The sequence below is a fragment of the Brachyhypopomus gauderio genome, unplaced genomic scaffold, assembly GCF_052324685.1.
Source record: "Brachyhypopomus gauderio isolate BG-103 unplaced genomic scaffold, BGAUD_0.2 sc71, whole genome shotgun sequence".
Taxonomy (NCBI): Eukaryota; Metazoa; Chordata; class Actinopteri; order Gymnotiformes; family Hypopomidae; genus Brachyhypopomus; species Brachyhypopomus gauderio.
In genome coordinates, this window is record NW_027506892.1 from 549,309 (window position 1) to 571,117 (window position 21,809).

At 46.7% G+C, this 21,809-nt stretch overlaps 3 protein-coding genes across 5 annotated transcripts in view; 1 reads left to right on the plus strand and 2 right to left on the minus strand.

The window, feature by feature from the left end:
* ppil2 (peptidylprolyl isomerase (cyclophilin)-like 2) overlaps nt 1–8,627 on the minus strand; it is a 28,427-nt gene extending 19,800 nt beyond the window's left edge. The window contains exons 1-5 of the mRNA XM_076989824.1: nt 8,466–8,627; nt 7,659–7,708; nt 7,501–7,546; nt 7,067–7,129; nt 5,572–5,623 (exon numbers count right to left, since the gene is read on the minus strand). Of these exons, the coding sequence (XP_076845939.1) occupies nt 5,572–5,623; nt 7,067–7,129; nt 7,501–7,546; nt 7,659–7,708; nt 8,466–8,497 (243 nt within the window). The 5' untranslated portion in view covers nt 8,498–8,627. The remainder of the gene's footprint in view (nt 1–5,571; nt 5,624–7,066; nt 7,130–7,500; nt 7,547–7,658; nt 7,709–8,465) is intronic.
* A 2,990-nt stretch (nt 8,628–11,617) lies between these two features.
* LOC143491094 (uncharacterized) lies at nt 11,618–14,081 on the plus strand. Its single transcript, XM_076989801.1, has 2 exons — nt 11,618–11,629; nt 11,852–14,081. Exon 2 carries the CDS (start codon nt 12,028–12,030, stop codon nt 13,219–13,221), a length of 1,194 nt encoding a protein of 397 aa, XP_076845916.1. The 5' UTR covers nt 11,618–11,629; nt 11,852–12,027; the 3' UTR covers nt 13,222–14,081.
* A 1,243-nt stretch (nt 14,082–15,324) lies between these two features.
* Nucleotides 15,325–21,752, minus strand: gal3st1a (galactose-3-O-sulfotransferase 1a). Of its 3 annotated transcripts, none has more exons than XM_076989798.1 (3): nt 19,752–21,752; nt 17,188–17,317; nt 15,325–17,068 (listed from the first exon to the last, which is right to left on the minus strand). In XM_076989798.1, the coding sequence occupies exons 2-3, from the start codon at nt 17,310–17,312 to the stop codon at nt 15,931–15,933; spliced, it is 1,263 nt and encodes a 420-aa protein (XP_076845913.1). In that variant the 5' UTR covers nt 17,313–17,317; nt 19,752–21,752; the 3' UTR covers nt 15,325–15,930. The 3 variants fall into 3 exon arrangements, with proteins under 3 accessions (XP_076845913.1, XP_076845914.1, XP_076845915.1); XM_076989799.1 differs by having other exon boundaries at nt 19,497–21,752; XM_076989800.1 differs by lacking the exon at nt 19,752–21,752 and adding an exon at nt 17,866–17,894.
* Between the last annotated feature and the right edge of the window lie 57 nt (nt 21,753–21,809).

Genomic DNA, 21,809 nt, shown 5'->3' on the forward strand with positions numbered 1-21,809 from the left:
ATTGAATAAAACAGCCTGTGCTGACTGAACCGCCCAAACTCTCCTGATCAGAGACTGTAGGAATGATTCCTCCTACACGGGCTATTTTACACCCACTGGAGCTACAGGATACCACTAGACTGACCAGACCTGTGCAGGGTTGGGTGGGTCCAACCTCAAGCGTCTCTCTACTGTAGACGGGAGTTTGCTAGGCCCGAGAGGCAACAGACGATGGCAGCTGGATGACGGCAGGTCTCAGGATGGAGACGCATACACACGCCTGACGCAGGACGGAGACGCATACACACGCCTGACGCAGGACGGAGACGCATACACAAGCCTAACGCAGGACGGAGACGCATACACAAGCCTGACGCAGCTGTGGTTAACGAGGCTGCTAAAAACGTCTGTCAGCCAGCAGCTTCCTTTCGGCACAAACTGAATTGTTACCGTCGTACTCGAATGCATGTTTTTGTTTGCTTTTCTCAGCAGAGCTGGGAGTGTGTGTGTGTTCAAAAGTGCTACATAAATAAAGGTATAATTAGATTATCATCAGGAACGACTCATTGGTATATCAAACAAAAATAATTGCCAGGGATGCTTGAGGGATTCAGACATCCCACAACGGACATTGCGAGCACAAGTTCCGAGTGTCCTGCCAACTATGACTGAACCCCGTAGAGTGGGAGGAGCTCTGAGGTTTAGAGGAAGTACTGGCCGATAAAACGATTTTGATGTTTCATGATAAATTTTTCCTCGATGACTATTATGAGCTTGGGCAATAGAATTCAATAAACATTTGTTTTCATTTCCCACGTTAAGTAGCACCGCCAATGGAAGCAGTCTGATCACGTAACACACAATCAGACTGAAGCAGACTGATAACGTAGCACACTATCAGACTGAAGCAGACTGATAACGTAGCACACTATCAGACTGAAGCAGACTGATAACGTAGCACACTATCAGACTGAAGCAGACTGATAACGTAGCACACTATCAGACTGAAGCAGACTGATAACGTAGCACACTATCAGACTGAAGCAGTCTGATAACGTAGCACACTATCAGACTGAAGCAGTCTGATAATGTAACACACAATCAGACTGAAGCAGTCTTATAATGTAACACACAATCAGACTGAAGCAGACTGATGATGTAGCACACAATCAGACTGAAGCAGACTGATGATGTAGCACACAATCAGGCTGAAGCAAGTTTGATGACGTAGCACACTATCAGACTTCACACTGAATTGCTAGTGGCCCTGATAACCCATTGCGCTACGAAAGCAAAATGCTCTGAAAATGCGAAAAGCAAATTCTTCAAAATGACAATGTGTGCGCTACATTTAGGGAACGCGTTGCAAATTTTGAAGCGTTGCAAAACCTGTCACAACACAACGAAAGTGTTTCTGGACGAATTATTTTACGTAGGGATTCTGTGTTTAGCCATAAACAACAGATGTTTTACACAGTTTCTCATTACATTCAACGTGACTTAAGAAGTAAAGCTCTTTAAATGTAGCAGCTTTATTAATTAAGCCCCCCTAGCTAGCTATTTAGATAGAAACCTGTGTTAAATTGGATTTTTATCAGGGTTTTTAAGCCTTAGTTTCTGTCTAAACATGTAGCTAGTTCCACTACATTTAAAGAGCATTAGCTCTTACCCGTGATATAAAGTGATAAGCGATTTTTATCACGGGTGAGCTAAATAATGCAATATGTCTCAAAACGATTCCATAAAAGAGACTAAACATAACCTGGTAAGACAAAGGGAATAACTGTTGGTTTTTGACTAGAAACAAGAGTTGTGTTATACAGTATCTCATTACATAGAACGGGACTGAATTAGAAAAGCTCTTTAAATGTAGCTAGCTAGGTAATTATGTCTGAAGATATCAAAACCTTTACACTGTATAACAACTCTGAATAACAATCTGCAGGTTTTATCCAGAAACAAGAGTTGTGTTCTTCTCACTTAAAGTATAAAGGAAATAGTGATTTGATTTATATCGTGATATATATATATTGATATCAACGGACATGAAAATTAATATTGTGATAAGATTTTTCCCCATATCGCCCAGCCCTGTTTGGAGGTACCAACGATCTTTACAGGAGCTCTGAGGGGTATTAAGGTACCAACGAGCTTGTCAGCTCAAGACAAGAGAAGTCTCCTCCCAAACGTCTCCACCACACCAAGTAAGACGAGACGGAAGGAGCCTCTGGGTTTCCAAGCTCAGGAACGGTTCTGATGCAGAGAAAGAGAAACCCAACTCGACATCCGCACCTGCTGCCTCGTAGAAGGCAACACACTGCTCGGTGACGGAAGCGCAGTCTTGGAAAACATGGGGCTGGTGAGCAAAAACAGAACACACTGGAGATGACGGCCATCCTCTCCGCCTCCCTCACCACTCCGCCCGCAGCCCATCACGTTTCAAAGCTGTTCCTCCAACAAGCCGATTCAGCCGTTCGTCATTGGGATCTATCTCAGCTGATCTCACGTACACGTGGGTGATGTAATGTTTTGAAACTGCAAGAATGGCATGCTGGGATATGGAGGCGTGCGTGATTATCACAGCGGAAAACCTGATGGGAAGTGCAAGCTTGTTAGCTCAGTATGTGGAGATCATCTATCTTCAGCCCAGGACCACCAGGGCCTCCATGACCGACCACACACACACACACACACACACACACACACACACACACACACACACACACACACACACACACACACACACACACACACACACACACACACACACACACACACACACACGTCTATACTGAAGATAAGTCCAGACATGTCCACATGCCATCTTCCCCAGTCATTCCTCCTCAACCCTCCCCCCCCAGACTATGGTGTCTAGCTGTGCACGCAAACTCACTCACTCACACACGGACATGCCCAGACATGCAGCACAAAATACAAATGTTCAATACTATTAAACACACAGAAATGAACACCAACACACATACACAGACACACACAAACACCCACACACACAACAAACACCCAAACACACAACAAACACCCACAAACACACAACAAACAACCACAAACACACAACAAACACACAAACACCCACAGACAGACAGACACACACACACACACACATCTTCAAGGTCCTAACAAGAACCCTAACAAGCTCCATAAAGGAAGCAGCCAGCAGGCTGATAATCCCATACTAAACCAGCAGACTGATAATCCCATACTAAGCCAGCAGGCTGATAATCCCATACTAAGCCAGCAGGCTGATAATCCCATACTAAACCAGCAGGCTGATAATCCCATACTAAGCCAGCAGGCTGATAATCCCATACTAAGCCAGCAGGCTGATAATCCCATACTAAGCCAGCAGGCTGATAATCCCATACTAAACCAGCAGGCTGATAATCCCATACTAAACCAGCAGGCTGATAATCCCATACTAAACCAGCAGGCTGATAATCCCATACTAAACCAGCAGGCTGATAATCCCATACTAAACCAGCAGGCTGATAATCTCACACTAAACGAGCAGCACAATCTGGTCCAGTCTGTTCTGACACCATCTCGTATGTTTAGCAGATGTAAAAGAGATTAAGGGTAAAAACCAGGCAATTCCCCCTGTCTGCTCAGCTCTGATGCCCTGTTAGAGTCCTTCTCCCCAATTGGTCGTGAGGAGCTTATTTCATTGGTGGAATCTGCCAAGCCCTCCACATGCATACTAGATGCTGTACCAACACATCTACTGAAAGAATTACTGCACAGCAATGTAGAACCGATGCTTACTATAATAAATTATTCTCTGAGCCTGCGCTACATTCCCAGTTCATTTAAACTTGCAGTTATCAAGCCGCTAATTAAAAAACCTGGTCTTAACCCCCAGGAACTGTCCAACTATAGGCCAATCTCTAATCGTTCATATCCAAAATTTTAGAGAAAGTATTTTCTTCCTTCTTACAGACAGAACATATCTTAGAGTTATTTCACTCTGGATTTAGACCCCATCACAGCACTGAAATGGCACTAACTAAAGTACTGAACGATCTCTTAATATCCTCTGATAAAGAACACATTTCTGTTCTCATACTGCTAGACCTCAGTGCTGCTTTTGACACCATTGATCATAATATTCTACTTAATAGGCTGGAGACACTCATTGGCATAAGAGGTCAAGCACTCTCCTGGTTCAGGTCCTTCCTGACAGATCGGTACCAATTTGTACTAGTAAATAACAAATGCTCTGAGCATTCTATGGTAAAGTATGGTGTCCCACAAGGATCTGTACTGGGCCCCATATTATTCTCATTATTTATGCTACCACTGGGCACTATCATTCAAAGGCATGGTATTAGCTTCCATTGCTATGCAGATACTCGGTTGTATATATCTTCCAATCTGGATGATAACACTACTTCTCTCAAGATTGAGAACTGCGCCCAGGACATTACAAACTGGATGGCATCTCATTTTCTTCAACTAAATTCCGATAAGACTGAGGTGTCGATTCTTGGGTCCAAAGCTGCTAGAAGCAATTGGATGTGCTGGATGTGGCGGTGGATGTGCTGATGCCGGGTTTGGATCTGATGTTAGCTCCTACCTGAGGCTCACCATCTGCACTGAAAGGACTGTGACTACTTGGCCTGGGAACTAGAACCACAACTATAACTATAGAATTACTTTTGACCACAAATACGAACTTGTGCTAATGGGCAGCCCAATGGAGGATGGGTTCCCTTTTGAGTCTTGGTCCTCCCGAGGTTTCTTCCTAATCTCCAACATCATAGGGAGTTTTTCCTCGCCACTGTCGCCTTTGGCTTGCTCATTAGGGTTCTGGACCCATGCGATTGTAAAGCTGCTTTGTGACAACATGTGTTGTAAAAAGCACTATATAAATAAATTTGACTTTGACCGTACCGAAATATCAAAAAACAGACTAAAGCACTAAAACACTCTCTAAACACTCACCACGTCATGACACAAAGGTGAAAAAACACACCAACTTGGACTGCATTTATATTCCACTGTGAATGTGATGTAATGATGTAATGTGAGAATAGCAAGGTGAACGTACGCTGGTCTTGGAGACGAGAGAACGGTGGATTTTACGTCCTCACCTCTAAATCTCACCTCTCTTTAAAAGTTACAAGAAACTGAGACATTGTGGAAGCCTCCAGAGAGATTTTACTCTCCTTTTTGAAAGATAAACTCATTCCCTCTCCTCCACCATTTTCACCAAGTCCACTCAGCAAGTGGAGTCTCACGCCCCCTTGTGGCAGAGTAAATGCATTTACAATCCAAAGAACACAGGTTAGTTTAGGTTTACGGTTACATTTTCATCATTTGGCTGAGGCTCTTATCCAGAGTGGCTAATGAACCAATCAGGTCACATGTGCTCATTATCACCATCAGGTCACGTGTGCTCACTATCACCATCAGGTCACGTGTGCTGGTCACCCACAGCCAGGTTGTTGCTAACACGTCTGCTCTACCATATGCATTACAGGGCCACTAGGTTCACTCAGCTTCAGCCTTTCAAATGGCTTAACTGTCCTATGGTGTAATCAAAAGCTTACAGTGCCTGTGACATTCAGAGCATACCTCTCCTGAGATGGGGTTGGTCCCAAACTTCTTAATCCAGGGAACTATGCTCCTGAAGAGAAAAGCAGACAAGCATAAAATCAGATTTACCTTCTGCAAAGTTCTGTTATGACCACAGAACAGTTCCAAAACAACCACAAACCTAAGAGGAGCATTACATTAATACAAATCCAATACAAATACAAATCCTCAGTACACATGACATACTAACACAGGTCAAAGACCACGCCCTCAGTACACCTGACGTACTCACACAGGTCAAAGACCACGCCCTCAGTACACCTGACATACTCACACAGGTCAAAGACCACGCCCTCAGTACACCTGACATACTCACACAGGTCAAAGACCACGCCCTCAGAACACCTGACATACTCACACAGGTCAAAGACCACGCCCTCAGTACACCTGACATACTCACACAGGTCAAAGACCACGCCCTCAGTACACCTGACATACTCACACAGGTCAAAGACCACGCCCTCAGTACACCTGACATACTCACACAGGTCAAAGACCACGCCCTCAGAACACCTGACATACTCACACAGGTCAAAGACCACGCCCTCAGTACACCTGACATACTCACACAGGTCAAAGACCACGCCCTCAGTACACCTGACATACTCACACAGGTCAAAGACCACGCCCTCAGTACACCTGACATACTCACACAGGTCAAAGACCACGCCCTGAGTACACCTGACATACTCACACAGGTCAAAGACCACGCCCTCAGGAGTACACCTGACATACTCACATCAGGTCAAAGACCACGCCTTCAGGAGTACACCTGACATACTCACATCAGCTCAAAGACCACGCCCTCAGGAGTACACCTGACATACTCACACAGGTCAAAGACCACGCCCTCAGGAGTACACCTGACATACTCACATCAGGTCAAAGACCACGCCTTCAGGAGTACACCTGACATACTCACATCAGCTCAAAGACCACGCCCTCAGGAGTACACCTGACATACTCACATCAGGTCAAAGACAACGCCCTCAGGAGTACACCTGACATACTCACATCAGGTCAAAGACCACGCCCTCAGGAGTACACCTGACATACTCACATCAGGTCAAAGACCACACCCTCAGGAGTACACCTGACATACTCACATCAGGTCAAAGACCACGCCCTCAGGAGTACACCTGACATACTCACATCAGGTCAAAGACCACGCCCTCAGGAGTACACCTGACATACTCACATCAGGTCAAAGACCACGCCCTCAGGAGTACACCTGACATACTCACATCAGGTCAAAGACCACGCCCTCAGGAGTACACCTGACATACTCACATCAGGTCAAAGACCACGCCCTCAGGAGTACACCTGACATACTCACATCGGGTCAAAGACCACGCCCTCAGGAGTACACCTGACATACTCACATCAGGTCAAAGACCACGCCCTCAGGAGTACACCTGACATACTCACATCAGGTCAAAGACCACACCCTCAGGAGTACACCTGACATACTCACATCAGGTCAAAGACCACGCCCTCAGGAGTACACATGGGGTACTCGAATGGCTGAAGAGACAGGCTGTAAAAAGAGAGTAATGACAGAGTAAGGAAAACAACAAACAAACAACGTTTACAATTCCAAACCCTTTTGGGTTCAGAGCTTCTGTTACATCATACAGTTTACGATTTAACACGTTGGTTTTCCACACCAACCCATGATAAAATAGATGACTAAAATCCATCCCAAATATTCAGAATTACTGAGTAAAGAATTTTAAGCCAAAAAAGTATAAAAGAATCAGTGTTTTGATGCAATGCTGCATTTAAACAAGAGAAAATTATTGTGTGGTTTCATTGTCCCAAAAGTATATACAAATATTAATTTACATACAATGACAACCATATCACTCTCTGAACTGACTGACAAACTCACCACAGCATAAAACTCACCTGCAGTGATCAAAAGGAAGTCGCCTGAAATTGGACTGTGGGATTTCTTTATTTTAAAAAAAGGAAGCCATGAGAAATACAAAAAAATAATAATATTAACAAATTAATTTAGAGTATTTATTTTGTATTTATCCCAACTACATCCTCCACATACTCACCCGCCTTTTTCCCTCCGTAGAAGTGTGTGTATTCCGTACAGGTGATGTACCTGCAGGACAGAAACACCTGTGAGAGAGACGCAGAGGGGGGGAACACCAACCACGTCGGCACTACAAACCTCACAAATATAACAGTCTGGTGGTTAGGGAACTGGTTTTGTGACCGGAGGGTCGTGGGTTCGATTCCCAGACCTGAGGCCATGACTGAGGTGCCCTTGAGCAAGGCACCTAACCCCAACTGCTCCCCGGGCGCCGGGCTAGGGCTGCCCACCGCTCTGGGCACGTGTGATCCACAGCCCCCTAGTAATTACTAGTGTGTGTGTGTGTGTGTGTGTGTGTGTACCACAGCCCCCTAGTGATCACTAGTGTGTGTGTGTGTGTGTACCACAGCCCCCTAGTAATTACTAGTGTGTGTGTGTGTGTGTGTGTACCACAGCCCCCTAGTGATCACTAGTGTGTGTGTGTGTGTGTGTGTGTACCACAGCCCCCTAGTGATCACTAGTGTGTGTGTGTGTGTGTGTATTTTGCAGCAGTATTTTGCCGGGAATTGTGTTGATTAACGGCGATGTGAGTTATGGGGGTTAGTTTTGAGTTATGTGAGTTAGTTTTGAGTTATGAGCGTTACTTTTGAGTTATGAGCGTTACTTTTGAGTTATGTGAGTTAGTTTTGAGTCATGAGCGTTAGTTTTGAGTTATGTGAGTTAAATTAAAACACCGTGACTGTAATTTAAATGAAGCTGGTTAGCGAGCTAGCTAAGCTAAGCTAGGGAAGACGCTTGTATAACGCAGCTTGTCCTGTAAACTTACATCTTATCCTTTTGATGCTGGCGTTTCCCCATTTTGTTGACAGCAGGTAAACAGTCCAATCAAAGAATTTACAGCTTGTTGAGAAACAGCCCCACACTTCCTCACACACGTCTCGGTCCTGAGCCGCGGCTGCTCTGTGTGCCACACTGACAAGAGTCCGGAGGAAACACCGCGACGCTCTTTGGTTCCGATCACCCGCAAACACGTTTTTATTTACAGCCTAGTTTTTTATGTAATGTACATATTACGTATCTAGTCACGTATCTATAGATAGATAGATAGATAGATAGATAGATAGATAGATAGATAGATAGATAGATAGATAGATAGATAGATGTGCTACATGTTAACAATCAATAAAATAACTAGCACGAAAAAAATCACTTGTTATCACCTATTCCTCTTCATGCATTAGTGCGGGAGCTTTCTACTGTATATCTGAAACCAGAAGAAATGTGTTGACAGTATTATTGTAAATAAGGGTTGTGAGCAGTTTTAAATGGTTTGATGTTAATCAGTCCAGCAGGTGGTGTTGTTCCACTATGGATGAGCCCGCGTCCCAATGCGGCTCCCGTAGCCTCTGTTGACCACAACGTTTTACCACAAGATGGCAGTAGACTCCAAAAAGCTAGTTTATATTTCACCAGGAGATGACTACATGTAGTTTGTATATTATTATGGCGCCTAGATAAAGTTATCGGTGCCTGATTTTGTCCTTTTAGGACCCACTGGCTCCTTGAGTAACTTTATTTGTCTGGTACCCAGCATGCGAACCAATCTTGTTGCCATGATAACCACCAATTGTTTACCCTTTTAATTTGTTATAACATTTATACTGTATAAAACTGGGTCACGACTTAATGACAATGAGAAAATGTAGGCTGAGACCAGTTGAGATCCCCCAATATATACTATACTTATATTATACTATAATTACTATACTATATTATACTATAGTATACACAGCCCCCCAAAATACCAGGCTGAATGTTTGGCCCCCACACGTGTTCACTTCACCAAATCTGGCCCTCACTGCAAAAAACTTTGGACTGAGCTAAGGTCTTTTTGTTTCAATCATTATGTCAATGATCAATTAAATATTAATCCTCAGTAGCAATGTACATAACATACTCATAATAATACCAACATATCATCCCACACCCCACTCATTTATTCTTTATAAACACCTTATGAACCAAGTTGCGATTAATATGCCAAATAGTTATTGGAACAAATATGTTAAAGCAGAAACGACGTCAGTGGGGTCTGTGGTTCTGATCACAACGAGGTGTTAACGACAGGATCAAAGATATCAAAGCTTCTCTTTCATTTTCAGATGAGAGGCTTCATTAACTAATAATGACCTGTTGCGTTAGGAAGAAAAACTGTTTTACAACATCTTTATCTTTTAAACGGGGTTTACAAAATTTTGTCTTAGGGAAACCCGAAGTAGTATCCTACTGCATTTAAACATCTTTATCTTTTAAAAGGGGTTTACACTGCCTACTGCATTTAATTTTTGAAAGGAAAAGCCTCCCACAAAAAGACTTTTTCATCAAAAAGATATATTCATCAACAGAAAACTGTAGAATCTAGGAGCAATTTACCTCAGAGAGTTCAATCATGATTTAAGAACAGAAAAGTTTTTTCCTTCTTGTCTGTCGCAGGTGTGATTTTCTGAAAGCTCTTGTAACCGAATGGACTGGTTGGGAGTCAGGGTGCAATAATGGGGCCAGGACAAAGGGGGAGCTGTGGGATTTGCTGCGGTGAAATGCTGGGTTCATGGGGAGAGGAAGAGGACCCTTTAAAAGCTGGGCCTGTGGAGGGCCCCAGTGGGGGTTTTTTTTTTTTTGGTCTCCTTCGCGTCAGCAGTGGGTAAGGTGGATGGTGTGCAGTTGGTTGTTGTTTTGTTAATTTTAGTAATTTATGTATGTTTATGATTGGTGCGGCCTTTGAGTGCCAGCATCAGGCCAGAACAGGCTTAAGCACTGGTCTCCTTTATTAGTTTAGTTTGTGTGTGTTTATTTGTTTACTTGTGTTAGCTCTGTTTGATTGTCCACGCCAGGGCGGCCGACCTGTGCTGGAACTCTGCACACCTTCGGCCTTCCCCAAGTGGCTCAGCCCGAGGTCCCGTAGTTGTAGTCCTTGCTTCTCGGTGGTTTGTGGTGGCCTTCCTTTTTTTTTAAAATTAGCTCTAGATTAAGATCAATAAAGTAATGGTGTATTTTTAATTATTTTAATGTTAATGTTAACTTGACCAGTATTGGGGACTGCAGGCTGTAGCCATTGTGTGTACGCCTACCACTGGGCCTTGGTGGGACATTTGATGTGTGGGTAGCTACTAATATGGAGTGCCATGTATGAATTTCGTGTGAGGTGTTTGTAGTGGTGCCATTTGTGAGCCTGGAATATTATTGCACTTGGAACTTTATCTCGATTGATCTGGTGTGTTTTCTTGGATTTATTTAAGGTCCCAGTGGTGGGTGGCAACCTCTGACTCCTCCTTCCTTCTCCTAAGAGCCTGGTTTTGAATAAATTGTAAACCTTTTGACACCTGACTCTTCATTGTCTCGCGTGGTCGACAGAACCTGGTTGCATCTTTGGCGTAGTTCGGCAGCGACCAACTTAATTGTAAGTTGATTGAAGATGTCTCAGAGTGAAAATGAAGGAGGGGGAGACCAAGGTCTTTTTCAGTGCCTACCTTTTTCCCATTTATGATGCCTTGTGCTAAATTTTCTGAGGGTAAAGGGACAAATGAAGGTACATTTAAACAGTGGAAAAATGACATTGAAATGTGGTTTAGAATATATGGCGTCCCCGCTGAAAATCAGTTAGACTGGGTATTAAGTTGTTTGGAGGGGGAAGCAAAGAGAGAAGTGGCCATTTTGTCTGCTGATGAGAAAGATACTGTTGCTAAAGTATTCACAAAGTTGGCAAGTTTGTATTTTAGTGCTGTCCCTGCTTCTGGTTCACGCTCGCTGTTCTTCAACTGTAGGCAGCAGGCTGAAGAAAGTGTGAGGGCTTTTGCCCTCCGCCTACAGGAGTCCTGGCAGAAGATGATGATCCATGATGCACAAAATATCTTGAACCCGGAGATACTAATGCGTGATCAGTTTGTTGCAGGGCTCTGTGATGACGGCCTGAAGAGAGAGCTAAGAATGAAGGTAACATTGAATAACAATCTTAAGTTTGCAGAGGTGCAGAAGGAAGCTATATTACGGGCAGACCTGGAGGAAAATGAGCAAGTATGTTGTGGAGCGGTGAAAGCAACTACATTTAAGAAGCCTTGGGAAGATGACTTACAAAAACTTAAAATTGAACTTAAGTCAGAATTGGTGAAAGAGGCAGAGACTCAAGTGAATAACCTGTCCCAATCTCTCCTGCAGGGAATAAGGGAGGAGTTCCGCAAGGCGAAGCTTGAGTCACAGCCAATTCAGATACCTACTCCCTCCTTTGTGCCACAAAGATCCCGTAGTTTTTCACCAGGCCCTTGGCAACAGAAAATGAGGGTCCAGTCCAGGCCCAATGAGTATGACGAACAGGGACGGCCTATTTGTTACCAATGCCGAAACCCAGGCCACATTGCACGCCAGTGCCCCAAACAAAACCCCCCTGCCCCTTTAAACTAGCTTGCCCCACTGTTGTGGATCTAACAGTGGGCCAAACAGCAAATGATCCTCCCCCCACAGTGACCCAAGCATGTGATCTGCAAACACCCGTGCCCCCTATTGGCCTTGTAGGGCACTGCCCCATGATCCAAGTCTCTATGGATGGCATTGAAATCTCCTGCCTACTAGATACTGGCTCCCAGGTGTCCATGGTGCGCCAAGAGTGGCTACAGAGACACTTTGGCCAAGACAGCCAGCACCTGAAAGATCCAGCTTCCTGGCTGAAGTTGAAGGCGGCGAATGGTAAGGAGATTCCCTACCTGGGGTACGTAGAAGTTCAGATGGACATTGCTGGGGTGACATTGTCGAACGTGGGGGTGATCGTAGTAAAAGACAGCTGTTTAAAAGTATCAGGTCTTGTAGGAATGAATGCGATTAAACAAGTATGGCAAGTTTTATTCAAGAACACAGCACCTTGCAAAGTGAAGATTCCACCAAAACTAAATGATCCTGGCAAGACCCTGTGGCAGGAGGCCATGCACGTTTGCCAGAAGGAGCAAGGATTCGTCACCCCGGATGGCTTTGACGGATATGTCCGTCTTGCCAGCCATCGTCCTGTGGCTATACCTGGTAACCGGGAGCTGCTACTGAACTGTCGAGCCAGGGGCGGACCAGGAGGTCGAGGGTATGAAGCCTTGATGGAGCCACTGCCCACGCAAGATGGACTCCTGGTAGCTCGGGCCCTGGTGACGCTTGGGGGCGGACGGACACAGGTACGAGTGCGCAACATCAGCAATGGCCCTCTAGTCATTTACCCCTATCAAAAATTAGGCAAAATATCTTTGTTGGACTCTTGTGAAGTTTTTGATGATGAACCTGCATTTGAAATTGTGAGAGGTGACCGTGTGGAGGCTCAGATGTCAAGTGGTGCTGAACCAAACCTACACTCGAGTAGCAAGACGGACATGGATCCCTTACCACCATTCGACCTTGAAGGAGTTGCTCTGTCAGCAGAACAGAAGAGCAAATTGGCCACCTTGCTCAACAAACATAGAGCTGTTTTTTCTCAGCATGAGGAGGATTACGGCTGTACAGACACCATCTCTCACAGAAAGATTCAACCGCACCCTGCTGGGAATGTTGCGTAGTCTGGTGGAGGAAAAGAAGAGCAGGTGGGCAGATTACTTACCAGAAATGATCCATGCTTATAACAACACGGTGCATACCTCTACAGGTTATACCCCCTCGTATCTCATGTTTGGAAGACATGCACGTGCACCAGTAGACGTTCTTCTGGGGGGTCCGTTGGAAGAATCAAGCACAGTTGGAGAGTGGGTCCAGAAACACCATGAGCGCCTGTACTTTGCTTATAAAAGAGCAGGCGAGTTGAATGCAGGGGCAGCACAGAAGCAAAAGAGGCAACATGATGCCCAAGGGGGGCTGGGTCCATTAATGATGGGAGAAAGGGTGCTGATGTGAGTCCCAAAGGGCAGAGTAAACTTGCAAACTATTGGCATAATGTACCCTATGTAGTGGTAAAACAACCTAATCCTGATGTTCCTGTGTATGTGGTCAAGCCTGAACGGGGGGAAGGGAAGGAGAAAGTTTTGCATAGGCGGTTGCTTCGTCCTTGTCCTTTGTCACTACAAGCCCTAGCGCAGGAAGAACGTGGCAAACCTGAGCCAAGGAGACAGTCATTCATGTGGATGCCCCCACCAACCCGATGGTTGCCCCCTTGGCAACGTGCAGGTCCGTCCACTGCATCACCAGTGGAAGAGTCTGTGGCTGTGGGGTCTGAGGAGCTGCGGAGGTCTCAGCGCAGTTCGAGAGGGATCCCACCCCAGCGTTATGGGCAAGGGGACAACTGACCGGCAGCACGAGGATGTGCTGTGAAAAGGTGGTGGGGGATGTAACCGAATGGACTGGTTGGGAGTCAGGGTGCAATAATGGGGCCAGGACAAAGGGGGAGCTGTGGGATTTGCTGCGGTGAAATGCTGGGTTCATGGGGAGAGGAAGAGGACCCTTTAAAAGCTGGGCCTGTGGAGGGCCCCAGTGGGGTTTTTTTTTGGTCTCCTTCGCGTCAGCAGTGGGTAAGGTGGATGGTGTGCAGTTGGTTGTTGTTTTGTTAATTTTAGTAATTTATGTATGTTTATGATTGGTGCGGCCTTTGAGTGCCAGCATCAGGCCAGAACAGGCTTAAGCTCTGGTCTCCTTTATTAGTTTAGTTTGTGTGTGTTTATTTGTTTACTTGTGTTAGCTCTGTTTGATTGTCCACGCCAGGGCGGCCGACCTGTGCTGGAACTCTGCACACCTTCGGCCTTCCCCAAGTGGCTCAGCCCGAGGTCCCGTAGTTGTAGTCCTTGCTTCTCGGTGGTTTGTGGTGGCCTTCCTTTTTTTTTAAAATTAGCTCTAGATTAAGATCAATAAAGTAATGGTGTATTTTTAATTATTTTAATGTTAATGTTAACTTGACCAGTATTGGGGACTGCAGGCTGTAGCCATTGTGTGTACGCCTACCACTGGGCCTTGGTGGGACATTTGATGTGTGGGTAGCTACTAATATGGAGTGCCATGTATGAATTTCGTGTGAGGTGTTTGTAGTGGTGCCATTTGTGAGCCTGGAATATTATTGCACTTGGAACTTTATCTCGATTGATCTGGTGTGTTTTCTTGGATTTATTTAAGGTCCCAGTGGTGGGTGGCAACCTCTGACTCCTCCTTCCTTCTCCTAAGAGCCTGGTTTTGAATAAATTGTAAACCTTTTGACACCTGACTCTTCATTGTCTCGCGTGGTCGACAGAACCTGGTTACACTCTTTCTTCTCTAAGCTGCACTTACCTGCGCCTCAGAGTGCAGAAACATTTTACATTCATTTATATACCCGCAATGCCTGGAAGAATAACGTATAATCATGCATCAAATAGCGAATTACTGCATTACACCGCATATCAATTAGCATACGGATAAAAGGGATATTCATTGAAAGTTTTAGCAATGATTATTATAAGGATGATAAAATACCCAGGTACCAGCAGTTATGTTAGTTTTTATTTTATTGTTGCAACTATGATCTCACATTTGTAGGGTGACCAGACGTCCACTTTTAGCAGGAGCTTATGTAGAATTTGGAGAAGCATTTCATTCATGAACTAGTGTGGCCTCCCCAACTCCGCTGGGTCTGCTTGGGCGAGAAGGTGCTGGTGAACTAGCCCAGACCTTTCAGACCCCCCCCCCCCCCCCCCCCCCTTCAACCGTGTCAGACCTGGTCCCCCTACACATTTGGTACATGCCTCCTTTAGACCATCTGTCTTCACTACCTCAGCACAGAGATGAACAGCACACCAGGTCTGCAGTACAGTTCTCTTTGGGCAAGGATAGCTGTCACATTCGCAGTGGCACCTCTTAAGACAAGTGACACAGGAACACACGGTGTGCTGGCGGCCCCTGCTGGTGGCCCCCTGTCATTTCAGTCCACACTCCTCAGAATATTACTGATATGGCATTGGCAACGTACAAAAGGAGAAAAACAAACAAAAACTGCAATAAAAACGAGAGACGTCAAATAGCAACGTGAGGTCATGTGACTACTGTCAATGATTTGTTTGTTTTTCACTAAAAACAAATGTGTTTTTGTTTTGTTGATTGACTAAAGCAACTCTATATACCTCAGATATGTGACTTCATATTTAATACGTTTGTTTACAGCTCATATAGCTTTCAAAACTGCATACAGTCTCTGTCCTTTTATAATACAGAAAGATGCTTCAGTTTGTTTCACAGAGGTCAGTGATCATCTTCAATGTTTACAGTAAAGGTCAGAGGTCAGACATGTGCCTGGTAAAGCCCATTAACCATGTCTACCAACGAAGAATGTCCCTCACATGACCCCATAGTTTGGTGATCCACAGGTTGACCCCCAAGTCTGTCAGATACTGAATCTCTGGGGTCAGCATCTTCCTACACAACTTTCTGTGTCCTTTGTCCACATTCTTTTTCAGATTGTATCCCATAATAGACTTCTCGCCTATTGGTTGCCATGGCTGCATGGCAGTCTCTTGGATGCTCCCGGCGTCAACGGCGTGGCCGCCCTCGATGCAGATGGCGGCCATTTCGGCGTTCCTGCGACGTAGCTCTGCCACGTCCTGGCCCATGCGCTCCCGCCCGTACGCCTCCACCTTCCTCCAGAAGGTGGCGTTGAAGTGCTGGTAGAGTTTCCAGTCGATGGCGTTCCAGTCTAAGGCCTTGGCCCTGAGCTCCGGGGTCAGCTTGGACACGGTGGAGCCTTTCCGCGCGTTGAGCTTGAAGAACAGCAAGTCCTCCATGTCCCAGCAGAGGGCGTCCTTCAGCAGGATGAGCGATTCCTCGAAGTGCTCCACCAGCATCACCAGCTGGAAGCGATGGGCGATCGCCTGGATGGCCTCGTCCACCGCCGGGTCGTCCAGCAACAGGTTGTTGTCCCGCCCAAGGTCAAAGAAAAGCAAGTTCTTGAGGTAGAAGGAGTTGAAACCCTCGGGGTCGTAGTAAAGCCCGGGCTCCCGCAGGAACTCGGCCAGCTTGTCGTCGCCAGAGATCTTCCACGTGAAGGGCACCAGGCGGCCGAAGTAGTGGAAGGACGACTCGAAGAGCTCGGCCGGCTCTCGCAGGACGGTGACGTAGGCGGTGTCGGCCGGCAGGACCTTGGCCACCTCGGCCTCGCTGAAACGCATGTGGTTACAGATGACGTTGAAGCAGACGCCGGGACTGTAGCCCTGCACCTGTGAGCGGTGGAAGAGGGCGGGGTAGGAGAAGTCGTTGCGTCTGCTGGGGAAGGCGAACCTCAGACGGTGCTTCTCCCCAAAGCGGAACAAGATGTTGAGGATGGTGCTGCTGGCCGTCTTGTGCGTCTTCATGAACATGACGTCCACCTTGGGCGTGCAGCCGGCAGCCTGGCCACGCCCCACCCCGGGGGCGTGGCCGGGAGACAGCCGATGGGCACACGAGTAAGGCACGGGAACTCTGTGGGGGCGGGGTCACAACGATCAGTTAGTGGTCAGGATTACATACGGTCTTTAAGAGTGGGAAGATGTGATTAGAGTGGTGATACATGGTGGGGGGGGTGGTGGTACCGGACTTACTCAGGCAGGCTGAACTGGACCTCTGAAGCAGACAGGCAGTACAAGAGGATCATACAGCTGGTCAGAACCGTGCCCAGAACCAGACCCTTACACACGGACCTCCACTGCCTCCCCTTACCCGCCATTATACCTGCAAAGAAGCCACAGAGCTCTCAGACGCACGCACCGCCCCGACAGAGACAGACAGCTGACAATGAAGTGGTGAACTGGGTTTGATGTTAAACCTTTGGTGTTGTGGAGACCTGGGTTATTACAACCCTGTTATGACACTTTTACGTAGACTACACAGAACATGAATCTGGGAGTTTTCCTTAAATAAAGTGGTTAAAAGTTGAAGAAAGTAAAACACAAGTGTGATGTAGTGATGTTTTATTCCACCTCCAGAACTCACTAGACCCTTAACACAGAGGCAGATGACCAATCACAGCTCAAACCTTTAATCTGCAATCGCAATCTATCTCATACTGAACTCTGAGCTTAAACCCCCCAGTGTGTCACCACCCTGTGTTATTATGGGATATAAATACATGAACAAGACTGAAGGAGAGCAAAGTAGAAACATGCACAAACAAAGAGGAACAAAACATTATCAGCAATCTAGTTGAGTTCAAACTACAGTAAGCATGTAAAAGCATAAGAGCCAATGACTAAACGCCATGATACTCACACGATACTCACATGATACTCACAACGCAGCATGTGAACACTGGGGTTCTGTTCATCATGTGAGCACTTGCTGTTCTGGGACTGTGCTGTGAAACTCTCTACACCCCCCCCCCCAACCCCACACACATCAGCCCCACTGTCTCCCTCTTCCCCAACATGTCGCCTGGCTGACAGATGAATTATGCATTTGGCCAGTAAGTGATCTGCTGGTCCTCTGGCTATCTGCACTGCCCCCCCAGACTGTAATGAGATCCTGGTTTCTCCAGGTATTCTACCTGTCAGGCCTGATATCGCTGCCTCACGCTGATACAGGCACACAGCGAGAGCTAAAAGACACCAGAGGAGCTCAGAGCCGAAGATCACACCGGGTCCATATCACACCGGGTCCATATCACACCGGGTCCATATGTCACCGGGTCCATATCACACCAGGTCCATATGTCACCGGGTCCATATCACACCAGGTCCATATCACACCGGGTCCATATCACACCGGGTCCATATGTCACCGGGTCCATATGTCACCGGGTCCATATCACACCGGGTCCATATGTCACCGGGTCCATATCACACCAGGTCCATATGTCACCGGGTCCATATGTCACCGGGTCCATATGTCACCGGGTCCATATCACACCAGGTCCATATCACACCAGGTCCATATGTCACCGGGTCCATATCACACCGGGTCCATATGTCACCGGGTCCATATCACACCAGGTCCATATGTCACCGGGTCCATATCTCCACAACACACGATCCCCTCAAAGCTTAAAGCACATCATTTTTGTTGTGGTTTAATTGTTTATGGGCTGTGGCATACCAGTGCATTTTTTTTTTATGAGAAACAACAACATTGTTATGTTTATGATAGCATAAAATGAAACACTAAGGTGAGAACACTAATGTTAGTCTTCTACACTGTACAAATACGGCGATTGCTAAACGTCATTTCTGTAGCCAACACCAGTTCTCACCTGAGAGACGTTTACCACTTCAGAGATCCACCGAGATTAGTGATTAACCTTCTGACTGCAACACATGATATGTGAGGTGGATACTTACTTCCTAATGATTAATATTACAGATTCATATTGAATCTGTATTATTTAAGTGACACTGGTGTAGTCTCTTATACAATGTGGTCAATTTAATACTCATTGACATGGGTGGAGATCCATTCACTGGGTGAGTTTTCCTCTAGTTAGAACATTACCTCGCCCTGCGCTTTATTACCACAAACTGTCATTTTGTTCTTTGCTCTGTTAAGTAGAACCGAATACTTCAATTTAAAATTAATTTAGGCGGTAATTCCCGGTTTATTTTACCAATATAGTTTACAATACAGAGTGCAGGAGGCTTAATGCATATACATGAATTCACAGAAATATGATTCCGTTTAACTTACTAGTACAACAGGTGCAAAAAACATTCTGCTGCTCAGAAATAAATACAGCAACAGAAAATGAGAGAGAGAGAGAGAGAGAGAGAGAGAGAGAGAGAGAGAGAGTTCTTCTACAGTGTGTTCTTCATGGACCGCATTGTTTTCTACTAGTGGTTTTGAATAATGGTGTCGAATAGTTTCCTGGGTTGTACCAGTAGTATCTTATCAAAAAGAAGAAGGAATGTGAAGAATATAGTACCTGCTGTTCCTGCTCTCGGTCCGACCGCATGAGGCACATGTGTGTGATTCAGAAAAAGACATAAATCGAGCGCTGAAACTTCGCTGTGAAACGCACTTCTCCCACGCCAGTTTCATGCCAGTTGGTTCGGTTTCGGTCTGGATCAACCAGGCGACCATCAGCTCCTCTAAACTAAACGGACTCGTCTAACATCACCGGCAGAACCACAAACGACATTCAACAGCAGCAGCTCACGGCTCGAGAGCGAAAGTCTACCTTATCCCGGCTGGACCCGGTGAAGCTGGCGGAACCGGCGCGGAGTTGCATGGACTGACGACACGGGCGCACGGCCGCACGCGCGCTACCCAGCGGTGCGCGCGGAGTGCGCGCGAGGTGCGCGCTGTGGGTCCAACATGCTTCGCCAGCGGCGTCACCGGGAGAGGTTCCGTCCGCCCGCACCGCGCTCTCGCCCGTCTTCGGTCACCTGCTGCTGTCGTGCTCCGCCCTGCCCACCTCACTCACGTCCCCGGCGCCGGTGAACTGCAGACTTCAGCGGGCAGAAGAGAAGCGATGCGAGACACCGCCGTGCAGCAGAGAGACTAATGTAGTATATGGGGATTATCACACTCTTTCTTTGTCTCTGTGTGTGTGTGTGTGTGTGTGTGTGTGTGTGTGTGTGTGTGAGAGAGAGAGAGAGAGAGAGAGAGAGAGAGAGAGAGGGAGATGGAGAGAGGGAGGGAGATAGAGAGAGAGAGAGAGAGAGAGGGAGGGGGAGAGAGAGAGAGGGAGAGAGAGAGATAGAGGGAGGGAGGGAGATGGAGATAGAGAGAGGGAGAGAGAGATAGAGGGAGGTGGAGATAGAGAGAGAGGGAGAGAGAGATAGAGGGAGAGAGAGGGAGGGAGGGAGATGGATAGAGAGAGAGAGTGAGAGAGAGAGAGAGAAAGAGAGAGTGAGTGCTCACGCATGGGACAGTCAGAAAGAAAAGAGGGAGGAGGTCCCAGGACTGTTCTTCTCAGAGACAGTGCGCCATTCAGTACAAAGTTGAAAGTCGATCGATGGGCTTTTAGCCCACGTGGGAGTGTTATATGCGGAACAGTTATCAGTACACGGAGAACAAAGATCTCGATTGTGCTGGTTCAGTTCTCCGCTTCCCGGGTCTCATCACGGGCACCACTGTCCTTCATGGGCTGTACACAGTGTAAGCTTATGGGACTGGCCTTTCTACAGGCCATGACCCGTGGGAACACGGTACCTGGAGAGGGTGGAGGAATTGCAAGCTCACGTGACCTCTTTCTACTGTGCAGTTCAAAATACCAGACTCATCTGTAAAATCAGGGTTACAGCACAAGGAGTGTTGCTTTCACACCGTCTTCCTGCAGATTAATATCTCACACATCAGTCACCATGACATCTATTATACACTCACACTTTTTGGTTGTTCTAAAAGTGGTTTTTTCTCTGGAACTGAACTTACAAGTGTGTTCCCTCCTGCTCAGACGGTTCCCACCGCCGTCTAGATGTACACGGGGTGATCTCATTTCATTCCATTAACCCCCCAACCCTTTAAAGAGTGAGACGGCGAGTCAGTGTCGATCACCCCATCCTCCATTCGGCCGCTCCGAAACACAAAGCCGATTGTTAGCCAACAAGCCCACACGCACGAGTGCCTCCCGCTCACACAGGCCCGCCTGTGCCTGGCAGTCAGGGCCGGAGGAAACATGCCGGAATGTAGGAGACGCAAACGCGAGCCAAGCGTGCGCGGGGTGGGGGGGGGGACGAAGCACCTGGCTCACATCCCACTGGGGTTAACGAGCCTGCAGGAGGTCAAGAGGGGAGCAGTGATGTCAGAACCGCCCTCACACACACACACACACACACACACACACACACACACACACACACACGCACACAGTCCTGTGAACAAACTGACAAGAACTTAGGAACCTCTTTGTGGCCACCTACAGGAGACCCGGCACTGTTCACGTCAAGAGGAGATTCAACCTCTGGGCATCGCCCGCCTACCCTACCCAGCATGCCTAGAGCTTCTGCCATTGCATGCAATTATCCTCCCCAATTTTCTTCCACCTTCCAGTTTGCAACTGTTCACAAGCCATGATGGTTCCGCTTCATTAAGCACTGAAACACACACCGAAAGGGGCTGCGTCTGAATTATTTAACCCAGTGGAACCGAGTCTACATGATTCCAAGTGCTCGTGAGTAATGAGGAAACCATCGCAAACGTGAAACCAAGGCCAAAGGATTAAAGTGTATTCACCTTTGCCATAATGAAGAGTGAAACCTGAGAGTCCAAAATTACTGTCCCATCAAATATA